The sequence below is a fragment of the Equus quagga genome, chromosome 5, assembly GCF_021613505.1.
Source record: "Equus quagga isolate Etosha38 chromosome 5, UCLA_HA_Equagga_1.0, whole genome shotgun sequence".
NCBI lineage: Eukaryota > Metazoa > Chordata > Mammalia > Perissodactyla > Equidae > Equus > Equus quagga.
The window spans coordinates 111,763,163-111,775,290 of NC_060271.1; the positions used below are offsets into that span (position 1 = coordinate 111,763,163).

Sequence of the window (12,128 nt, forward strand, 5' to 3'; positions counted from 1 at the left end):
TGTTAATCACCCAAACACTAATTACATCATGTTAATCACCCAAACACGAATTACAATCCATCACCACACATGTGCCTAATCACCCCTTTCATCCTCCTCCTTCCCGTCTTCCCCTCTGATAACCACCAATCCAATCTGTTTCTATGTGTCTGTCACTGTTTTTGTCTTCTACTTATGAGTGAGATCATATGGTATTTGACTTTCTCCCTATGAGGATTTCACTTATAATAATACCCTCAAAGGTCCATTTGTGTTGTCACAAATGGCCAGATTTCATTGTTTTTTACTGCAGAGCAGTATTCCATTAGGTATATATATCTTCTTTATCCATTTGTCCCTTGATAGGCACCTAGGTTGTTTCCAAGTCTTGGCATGTATCTTTATGCATTCGTGTTTTCACCTTCTTTGCATAAACACTCAGGAGTGGAATAGCTGGATAATACGGCAATTCTATTCTTAATTTTTTGAGGAATCTCCATACTGTTTTCCATAGTGGCTGCACCAGGTTGCACTCCCACCAGCAGTGTACGAGGGTTCCCTTCTCTCCACACCCTCTCCAATGCTTGTTGTTTCCTGTTTTGTTAATTATAGCCATTCTGACTGGAGTGAAGTGACATCTCATTATAGTTTTGATTTGTATTTCCCTGACAGTTAACGATGTTGAACATCTTTTCATGTGCCTGTTGGCCCTCTGGATATCTTCTTTGGAGAAATGTCTGTTCAGATCTTTTGTCCATCTTTTAATTTAGTTGTTAGGTTTTTTTGTTGTTGAGATGAATGAGTTCTTTGTATATTTTGGATAGTAACCCGTTATCAGATAGATGGTTCACAAATATCTTCTCCCAGTTGTTAGGCTGTCTTCTCGATTTGTTGATGGTCTCCTTTGCTATGCAGAAGCTCTTTAGTTTGACATAGTCCCATTTGTATATTTTTTCTATTGTTTCCCTTGCCCAGTCAAACATAGTACTTGAAAATATGCTGCTAAGACTGATGTCAAAGAGTGTAGTGCCTATGTTTTCTTCTAGGAGTTTCATGGTTTCAGGTCTTACATTCAAGTATTTAATCCATTTTGAGCAAATTTTTGTGCATGGTCTTTTGCAAGCGGCTGTCCAGTTTTCCCAACACCATTTATTGAAGAAACGTTCCTTTCTCCATTGTATGGTTTTGGCCCCCTTGTCAAAAATGAGCTCTCCATAGATGTGTGGGTTTATTTCTGGGCTCTTCATTCTGTTCCATGGATCTGTGCGTTCGTTTTTGTGTCAGTACCATGCTGTTTTAGTTACGATAGCTTTGCAGTCTATTTTGAAATCAGGGCATGTGATACCTCCAGCTTTGTTCTTTTTTCTCAGGATTCCTTTAGCTATTCAGGGTCTTTTGCTGTTCCATATAAATTTTAGAATTCTTTGTTCTATTTGTGTGAAAAATGTCGGAACTTTGATAGGGATTGCACTGAATCTGTAGATTGCTTTAGGAAGTAAGGACATTTTAACGATGTTAATTCATCCAATCCAAGAGCACGGAATACCTTTCCATTTCTTTGTGTCTTCTTCAATTTCTTTCAACAATATTTTATAGTTTTTAGTGTACAGATCTTTTCCCTCTTTGGTTAAGTTTATTCTTGGGCATTTTACTCTTTTTGCTGCAGTTGTAAATGGGATTGTATTCTTAATTTCTCTTTCTCCTACTTCGTTGTTAGTGTAAAGAAAGGCAATTGATTTTTGTATGTTGATTTTGTACCCTGCTACTTTACCATATTCATTTACTATTCCTAAAAGTTTTTTAGTGGATTCCTTAGGGTTTTCTACATACAAAATCATGTCATCTGCAAACAGTGACAGTTTCACTACTTCCTTTCCAATCTGAATCTCTTTTATTTCTTTTTCTTTCCTGATTGCTCTGGCTAGGACTTCCAATACTATGTTAAATAAGAGTGGTGACAGTGGGCATCCTTGTCTGGTTCCTGTTCTTAGAGGGATAGCTTTCAGTTTTTCTCCATTGAGAATGATATTAGCTGTGGGTTTGTCATATTATTATGTTGAGGCACTTTCCTTCTATACCTATTTTATTCAGAGTTTTTATCATAAATGGATGCTGTATCTTGTCACATGCTTTTTCTGCATCTACTAAGATGATCATATGGTTTTTATTCTTCATTTTGTTAATGTGGTGTATCACATTGATTGATTTGCAGATGTTGAAGTATCCCTGCATCCCTGGAATGAAACCCACTTGATCATGATGTATGATCTTTTTAATGTATTGTTGTATTCAATTTGCTAGTATTTTGTTGAGAATTTTTGCATTGATGTTTATCAGCGATATTAGCCTGTAATTTTATTTTTTGTGATGTCCTTGATCTGATTTTGGTATCAGGGTAATGTTGGCTTCATAGAATGAGTTATGAAGCTTCTCCTCCTCTTCAATTTTTTGGAAGAGATTGAGAAGGATAGGTATTAAGTCTTCAAACTTTGAATGTTTGGTAGAATTCACCAGGTAAGCCATCTGGTCCTGCACTTTTACTTTTTTCAGAGGTTTTTGTTTTGATCTCCTTACTGGTGACTGGTCTATTCAAATTCTCCATTTCTTCTTGATTCAGTTTTGCAAGGTTGCATGTTTCTAAGAATTTATCCATTTCTTCCTGATTACCCAATTTGTTGGTGTATAGCTTTTCACAGTATTCTTTTATAATCTTTTGTATTTCTGAGGTGTCTGTTTTAATTTCTCCTCTTTCATTTATTTTATTTATTTGAGCATTCTTTTTTCTTGGTGAGTCTAGCTAAAGGTCTGTCAATTTTGTTTATCTTTTCAAAGAACCAGCTCTTGGTTTCAGTGATTCTTTCCATTGCATTTTTAGTCTCGATTTCTGCTCCAATTTTTATTATTTCCTTCCTTTACTGACTTTGGGCTTTGTTTGTCCTTCTTTTTACAGTTCCTTTAGGTGTATTGTTAGATTGTTTATTTGAGATTTTTCTTATTTGTTGAGGTAGGCCTATATTGCTATAAACTTCCCTCTTAGAACTGCTTTTGCTGTATCCCATGGATTTTGGCATGTTGTATTTTCATTTTCATTTGTCTCTAGGTATTTTTTGATTTCTCCTTTGATTTCTTCATTGACCCCCTTGTTGTTCAGCAGTCTTTTGTTTAATCTCCACATACTTGTGGCTTTTCTGATTTTCTTCCTGTAGTTGATTTCTAGTTTCATACCTTTGTGGTCAGAAAAGATGCTTGGTATTATTTCAATCTTCTTAAATGTCTTGAAACTTGTTTTGTGGCTTAATATGTGATTAGTCCTAGAGAATGTTCCATGCGCATTTAAAAAGAATATATATTCTGTGGTTTTTGGACGGAATGGTCTGTATATATCTACTAAGTCCATCTGGTCTAATGTGTTGTTTAAGGCCTGTGTTTCTTTATTGATCTTCTGTTTGGATGATCTATCCACTATTGTAAATGGAGTATTAAATCTCCTACTATTATTGTGTTACTGTCTATTTCTCCTTTTATGGCTGTTAATAATTGCTTTATATATTTAGGTGCCCCTATGGTGGGTGCATAGAAATTTACAAGTGTTATATCCTCTTGTTGGGTTGTTCCCTTTATCATTATGTAGTGCCCTTCTTTGTCTCTTGTTACAGTTTTCGATTTAAAGTATATTTTCTCTGATGTAAGTATTGCTACTCCAGCTTTCTTTTCATTGAGATTTGCATGGAGTATCTTTTTCCATCCTTTCACTTTCAGTTTGTGAGTATCTTTAGGTCTGAAGTGTGTCTCCTGTATGCAGCATATATATGGGTCTTGTTTCTTTATCCAATAGGCCACCCTATGCTTTATGATTGGAACATTTAGTTCACTGGTATTTAAAGTAGCTATTGATAAGTATGCACTTACTGCCATTTTGTTACTTTTTTCCCAGGTGTTTTAGTACTTCTTCTGTGTTCCTTTCTTCTTCTCTTGCTCTCTTCCCTTGGGGTTTGATGGATTTCTTTAGTGTTATGTTTAGGTTCCTTTCTGTTAATTACTTGTGTATTTATTATAGGTTTCTGGTTTGTGATTACCATGAGGTTTATATATAATAACCTACATACATAGCAATCTATATTGAGTTGATGGTCTTTTTAACTTCTTTCTAAAAGCTCTACTCTTTTACTCCCCTCCTCCCACATTTTATGTTTTTGATATTACATCTAACCTCTTATTTTGTGTGTGTGTCCATTACCCTCTTATCATTGAAATAGCTAATTTTAGTACTTTTGCCTTTTGACCTTCATATTATCTTCATAGGTAGTTGATCTGCTCCCTTTACTGTATCTTTGGCTTTCCCAGTGATTTTATCGCCTTTTTTTTTTTTTTTTTTGATAATTTTCTTGTTCCTATTTGTGGTCTTCTCTTTCCCACTTAAATAAGTCCCTTCAGCATCTCTTGTAAAACTGGTTTCTTGGTGATCAACTCCTTTAGTTTTTGCTTCTCTGGGAAACTCTTTTTCTCTCCTTCCATTCTGACTGATAACCTTGCCAGGTAGACTGTTCTTGGCTGTAGGTTTTTCCCTTTCAGCACATTAAATATATTGTGCCACTCCCTTCTAGCTTGTAAGATTTCTGCTGAGAAGTCAGCTGATAGCCTTATGGGGTTTCCTTTGTATGTCACTTGTTGCCTTTCTATTGAAGCTTTTAGGAGTCTCTCTTTATATTTAATTTTGGACATTTTAATTGTAATGTGTCTTGGTGTGGGCCTCTTTATCTTTTCTGGTGCTCTCTGTGCTTCCTGTACCTGGATGTCTGTTTCCTTCCTTAGGTTTAGAAAGTTTTCAGGTATTATTTCTTCAAATAGATTCTCTATCCCTTTGTCTCTCTTCTCCTTCTGGCACACCTGTAACATGAATGTTAGTGCTCTTGATATCCCAGAGTTCCCATAGACTGTTCTCTTTTAATTCTTTCTTTTATTTGTTCAGCTTGGGTGATTTCCTCTAGTCTTTCATCCAGCTTCGCTGATCTATTCTTCTCCTATTGAGTCCCTCTAGTGAATTTTTCATTTCCAGTATCATATTCTTCATTTCTGATTGGTTCTCTTCTATATTTTCCAAGTCTTTCTTGACATTTTGAGTTCATCCAAGATCAGTTAACATCCTTAAGACTTTTTGTTTGAAGTTTTTGTCAGGTAGATTGTTTATTTCTGTTTCATTTAGTTCTTTTCCTGGGGTTTTGTCCTGTCCCTATACTTGGAATGTATTCCTTTGCCTCCTCATTTTGCTTCTTTCTCTGTGCTTCTATGTATGTATTAGGTGGCCAACTACATCTCCTGATCTTGACAAGGTGGCTTTATGTAAAAGATGCCTTAAGAGGCCCAGCAGTATGCTTCCCTCTCAGCAGCAGTTCCAAATGTTCCAGGAGTGACCCCTGTGTGGGCTACATGTGTCCTTCTGTTGTGGCAGCATTGCTCTGGCTGCAGGTGCCCTGGGAGGCTAGGCTGAGTTCCTGGCTGGCTAGTTGTAATGCTCACCTGTGTGTGGCTGCTATGGACCCTTCAGTCACTTTACTGGGGTTGGGGACGTCCAGCACAGTTGGCTGCAAGGTCTAATAGCACATTCCTGTTGCAGTTTTTCTGTTAAGTGAGTAGGCCCCCAGTATGGGTGGCTGCTAGGCCCAGGGGCTTCCAATTGCTGCAGGCCTCTGGATTGTCAGCTTTCTCACGATTACAGTTGAGTGCGGCTGGCCCTACACACAAGAGTACCCAATTGCTTCAGGTTTTGGAAGGTGGTGCCAATCCCCATTGTGGCTGTTTGAGAAGCACAAGTCTTCTGCAGTTGACAAGCCCCATGGCTCACATGTCCACACAGTGTCAACACAGTCCTGGTCTGTGTGCATGTCCTGACCCCCTGAAGTGGGTCCAGTCGCCCCACTGCAGAGGCCCCACACACTCCACCCGCTCCTTGTGCATGGCCTGTTCTGGAGAGGTGGAACCATTAGCCTGCCTGCAGGGACCCCACAAGTTGCCTGAGGGCTTGCAATTGGGTGGGGCCAGTTGCTAGGGTGGGGTTCCTACCCTGGCTGAGCTGGATTAAATCGGTGCTCTAGTGTGTGGCGTAGACCCTGGGCTAACAGCCAGTGGAAGAACTCCAGTGGTGTCTGCCAGCATCTGTGTCAGCATACCTGTACCAGGTCACAATAATGGCAGCCACCAATGTCTCAGTCCCTGGAGAGGTCTCACCTCTCACTGAGATGTGCCCAGAGCTTATCAGGTCACTCTCTTTTTAAGAAAGGACTATGCACCTTTCTTTCTGGTGATTTTAGGTTGCTTTCCAAAATCGGTGAATTTGTGCATAGGACTTTAAGAGTCAGCTTTTTTCCACTTATGTCTGATAGCTTTGCTAGGAGTATTCCCTGTCATAGTTAATAGCCAACAAAAGCCAGATGTTATGACGCTTGTCTCAGCTGTGCTGAGTCCGAAGGACACTTATAGCAGTAATGCTCCACCACTCAGGTTCTCCCCTCCTCCAGGGAAGGCTACGTACCCTAGGATTGTTCTCGGCTGACTGTGAAGCTCTGCCACTCATGAAGGTGGCTATTTTTCTCTCTAGAAAGGAATTTCTGCTTCTTTCACCTCAGTTAGGACTGTCCCTTGTTGCAGACGTTCTTTTTATCCAGTTTTGAGTTCTCTCTCAGGGGTAACTATTCCAAGAATAGCTGTAAATTGGTTGTGTCCACGGGAGGAGGTGAGTTCAGAGTCTGCCTAAGCTGCCATCTTGACACCAACCTCCTACTTACTTCTAAGAACAGGTTCTTCCACGACTTGCTCCCCAAAACACGACTGTGTCTCCCACTTGGAATGCCACCATGTTGAATCATTAACCTTCACTCATATGTTATAGAATTCCCCAAAGAAGACTTTTCAGACAATCAGATTTCATTATTTCCATTTATCACTTATTTGACCATTTGCATATTCTTTAATAGTTATATTGATTACAAGTTTTCACTGGTGTTTTTAACCCTTTAGAAAATATTACCACCTTAGGATAACATCCTAGAAGATTATTTACTGATTCAATGATAATATACATTTTAAAGCCTCTGAAACTGGCCAAATTGCCCTCCAGAAGGGTTGTGACTGCTTGTGCCAAGTTCTCTGGTCAGAAAAGCAGGATGCTATAAAGCACACTGGTTCTTTCCCAACCTACTGGGACTGACAAGTGAAAAAGTATCTGGGGCCATTGAAATACATGCCACAAAACCACTCACTAAAAAGTTCATCCACTTCTTTCAAAGGTAGGCCTCAGAGACTAACTCTCCATGTGAGTCACAACCCTGCCATGTTCACATTTCTGGTTTCACAACTGACAGGGTCTAAATGCAGCAAATCAGCAGATGAGCTAGAAAAAACCTGTTACTTGGGTGGACACTGAACACAGAGAATTCACAAGTGAAAGGCTGGTGACAGACTGGCTCAGCAGCTCCGACCACCTCAGAGAGGTTCTGAGCCACGGCAGGTAGAGAAAGTGGTTAATGACCACACAGTGCTGTACATGTGGGATATCTTTTAGAAATGTTTTATGCAAAAAGCTCAAAATTGAATTATAGTTTGGCTCTTAAAAACTTTCCAGTTATCTAGAAAATTAACTTGTATTTACTTATTTGGGACGTTTGGAGGCTAGTCCTGCATAAATAAGGTGTTATAGTTCAGAACTATACACCCAGGATAACCCATCTACAACTGAGAAAAGTTAAACTGACTCTTTACTCATTTGGCTGGTATAATTCTTCTAAAAAACAGCTCCGAGCAGTACAAGAAAAACCCGGATTCTACTCACTTCTTTGTGTTATTTGTGTGACCATGCGGAAAGTATTTTGTAGGGACCTAATGTCCTCAACTGTGAAGTCAAAAGGTTGAGCTCAAGGACAAAGGTCGGGATGATGTCCAGATTTCCCTCTGATTCTAGAATGTTAGGATTCTGAAATCAAGAGCAATTCTCACCTTCACAATGGTCCCCAAGGGCGGATGCTCTGTAACCTTGGTCACAAACACAGCGGAAGGAGCCCTCTGTATTCCTGCACTGCCCATTAGAGCAGAGATGATGGTGTTGGCATTCATCGATGTCTATGAGCAAGAGAGTAAAAAGACACTATAGAAGTGGTGCTTTAAAAATATTATTAATCATTCATGTAATGGAGGTTTATAAACTATCCGGTTTACAATAATTTAGATTTTTTACTATGTGAATTAAACTGACCTCTAGTAAAAGGTCATTAATCTCCCAGTAGCAAAAATCCAGATGAACTTAAAATTTTAACCAATGAGCTAAGAATCTGTATGTATTAATCACACTCACTGCTCACTGGTGAGTAGCCAATACTTTGCTGTAATCTATAAATCTCAACTAAGCTTCTTGGATTTCTTTTATAGGTTCAACTCTAAGACTCAACTTAGGCCTGTAATAGTCTAAAGTAGGGGTCAGCCAACTACAGCCCACTGCTTATTGTTGTAAGTAAAGTTTTACTGGAAAACAGCACCACATATTCATACTATCTGGCCCTTGACAGAAGTTTACTGTCCCTGACCTAAAATGTCATGGCTCAAATTCCTTCATTTATTTTTTATTAATTTACCCTTCAGCCCCCTAGTAATCTGGCTTCCATTCTATCTCTCTCAATAACAATGATTTTTCTGGCCAAATGTAAAGTCCCTTCTCCTATCTCAGCCCGTGTGAAATTTAGATTGCCACTGAATCTCTTTCTAGACTCACATATGTTCAGCTTAGAGATGATTCATTCTGTAACCACAATCCTGAGCTCAGGCTCACACACACACATGCATCAGACCCACACATAAAAGGCACAATAATATAACGCATGTATTCAATTATTTTATTTTCATCATTGGATTTTAAGTTTCCTGAAGGCAGGGACTATGTCTATCACATCCTTTATTACTCCTTAGGCAACCTAGTGTTTTACAATTAGCAGGCATTCAATTCATGTTGTTTGTTGACAGATTTGTTCATAACATCTGAGTACTTTTATTTACTTCTGGCAACATGAGTCTATAAAAGTTAACACAAACACCAGTTTTCACAGGGCCCCTGCACCATGCTCTCCTCTACTCTGCTCACAGCATCATTTTGATTATCATAGCATTTGGCACTTAACATTGGTTTGTCCCTATTGATAATCTGGTGGGTGGTTCTGCATGTATTTGACTTATCTTTGGTAGCAACATCACAGGCTCTTCAAGAAAAAGGACTATGAATGTGATAGCCTTATTATATTATGTGGAGACCTCTTCTCTTATTATACTTTCATTTGTAGTTTTCTATGCAGGTAGGCATTTGCTAAATGCTTAGCTAACTAAGGTCAGGAAAACGAAAGTATAAAAACTTAGAGGGACCTGTAAAATGTAGAACAAATTACTCAATTTATCTTTATTATGTGAATGTACCTGTATGTGTTCTATCATTTTCCATGGCTAGATTAGGTATTTAATAAGTTTCTATGTTCCAGAAAGGAATAACTGGGGAAGGTTATGATAATGTTGGTGGATCCCTTTGTAGTACCATCATATATTGTCTCTTTTGTAACACCCTCTCAGGAGATTTTTTTTACTCATTAAATATTCAAAGTTTACATATAGATATGGGTATGATTTATTTACTTCTAATAAAACTGATTTTGTACAGTGTGTATTCTGTTCTTAAATAAATGATATTTCTTTTCAAGAACTCTAGACACTTGTGCTTGTCCCAGGGTGATGCTATATCTTCAAGCTCAGGAAGCATCTACTCATTGAGAAGTGAAGTAATTTTATGTGAAGTTCAATGAAAGGCATACTTTTTGCAAGTCTAAGGTCACCCCAAGTGAGGTCCCAAATCCTCACTATCACCTGTACGAACAGGACATATTTCACAAACTCTATCCACGAGTATAAAGGGGACACTATTTCAGTCTTACTGAAAAGTCTTCTTTAGTGATAGTTTTTTAAAAAGGAAAAATTTTTTAAAGCTAAATACATACAAAAATGAAGGTCATTAACACTCCACAGCATAACACCAGGCAGATATAATGAGGTTCTAGTCGCTGAAATCCTAGTATGTAGAACTTCAAATGAATTTACTACGATTGACTGTCTGCAGTAAGGAATTACACAGAACAATAATTTTTCTTCCTGATATTAATGCCCAGCCACTGATCACTAATACTGTATTTTTCAAATTTAACCTTTTCCCATTGTTTTATTAACTGTCCTGACTTAAGTTTAAGCCCCTTGTTTTCTGGCTCTACAAAGCAATCACCTAGGCAGTTTCTCAGAGACACACTCACTTGTAAGTGCACAATTTTTCAGGCCAGGTGCCTTAACTGAAATCACAGTAGTTTACATTACCACACGCCTACCTTCACACTGGTCTTTCGCCTCTGACAGCTGGTACCCCTGTCCACAGGTACACCTGAAGGAGCCCTCAGTGTTTTTGCACTGACCATTTATGCACAGATTCCCTTGCTGACATTCATCAATATCTGCAAACACAAACAATGACAATTGTCTTAAATTAGGGTTATATGTAGATCACCTCTGCAGGTAAACTTTGAGACCGTAAACCAAGCTACTGTCCTCGCCTCCCATTTCCAGGCTGTCCTTTTAAGGCATGACCCACAACAATAAAAACTTTCTATAAATAGAAAAAAAGGGACTACCCAGGAGAGCACAGTACTCCCTACAATGCATTCTAGGGTTATTATTACAAAAATACTACTACTCCTATGTGAGGCATTATCAATTTTAGTATGTGTCAGCTCACCAATGTTCCTCATATCAACCTCAGTATGCTGAACTGTACAAGAGAAATAATTACCATTAGATGATAAATTTATAAGTAAAAATTACTTTTAATACAACACGAAGGCCTTCGCCATCTCTCTCTCATACTTTAGATATAACAGAAACACAATAAGGAATATTTTAGAGTTGAAAACAGAAGACAGAAGCTCCAGCACAAAATAAGGGCTACCAGGTAGTTTGTAGACCTGTAGAGTTCCATGAAAGAAGGCAGAATTAAACTCCACCAAGAATTTTAAAAACAAAACCATAATGTACGCAGTTATGGAGGGAAACAGACATTTCTACTGTACTTAGAAGAAGATGAAAAAGTATAAAATCAAACAGTTGTGTTAAAGGACAGTGAACTCATTTTCAAAGTAACAAGGAAAGCCAAGAGAAATGATGGTATTACTATCACGGCTGCTGGAATGTCAAAGGAGAAAGTGATGAGTGAGGATTTTTTAAAATGCCTTGATTAAACATAAAGCTATTGACGTGAAAACAACATAATTTTTTATAAGTGTTCTAGAAAATGTCACGAATATGAATTTACAAAATGAAGAAAGGATTGGCCTCACCCACAACTTGAACATTTGTGAGAGAAGTAGAATTAGTTTTCTAAAATGGTCTTGTTTGGCCGTTAAATTGGTCTGATGTAATTAGATAATTCTGTCTTGCCTTGTCTGTGCAATACAGCCTCAGGATGTTCTGCTGAATAGCTAGTCAGTTTGTAAGAGTTTATGAATATTAAAACATGGTAGGATTGATCTTCACCACCTATACCATGGGCCTGTTGTGAGGATTAATTGAGAGAATAAATGAAAAACACACTAGCCTTATACTCAGAGGGGGAGAAAGGAGCCCTAATCTAAAAAAAGTAGAATTTGTTTTAAGGAAACCATGTCCTAAAGATCAATGCGTGACTATTGTTTTCTTTTAAAAGTATCTTATTATTTAAAATGCATCTAGAAATTTTTGCCAGGAGAACTTGATTAACTGTACAGTCCTGCCCCTAAAGTATTATTGACAATTACCTGTTTCCTGAGCAAAGTTGCATTTCTTGACCTCTAATGAGGCATTAACCTTTTGAATTTTATCCTGATAGAAGCCAGGTTCAGGTTATCTCTCATTTTCTGAAAAAGCTCACATAAAATAAACTATGAATGTAACTGGAGTTCAGAAATTTATTTCTTATTTAATTTTTTATAGAAATTAATTTACTAGAAACTTTTGTTTCATTTATTGTGTTAATGATCTCTTTTATCTATAAGTAAGTATGGCCTGATAGAAGCCAGGTTCAGGTTCTCTCTCATTTTCTGAAAAAG

The 12,128-nt window shown here is 37.9% G+C and overlaps 1 protein-coding gene across 10 annotated transcripts in view; it reads right to left on the reverse strand.

Moving 5' to 3' along the window:
- Positions 1-12,128, reverse strand: part of LTBP1 (latent transforming growth factor beta binding protein 1) — a 383,440-nt gene that overhangs the window by 85,261 nt on the left and 286,051 nt on the right. For all 10 annotated transcript variants that reach the window (XM_046660943.1, XM_046660948.1, XM_046660942.1 and 7 more), the window contains 2 exons: positions 10,380-10,502; positions 7,969-8,091 (listed from right to left, as the gene is read on the reverse strand). In XM_046660943.1, the coding sequence (XP_046516899.1) occupies positions 7,969-8,091; positions 10,380-10,502 (246 nt within the window). The remainder of the gene's footprint in view (positions 1-7,968; positions 8,092-10,379; positions 10,503-12,128) is intronic.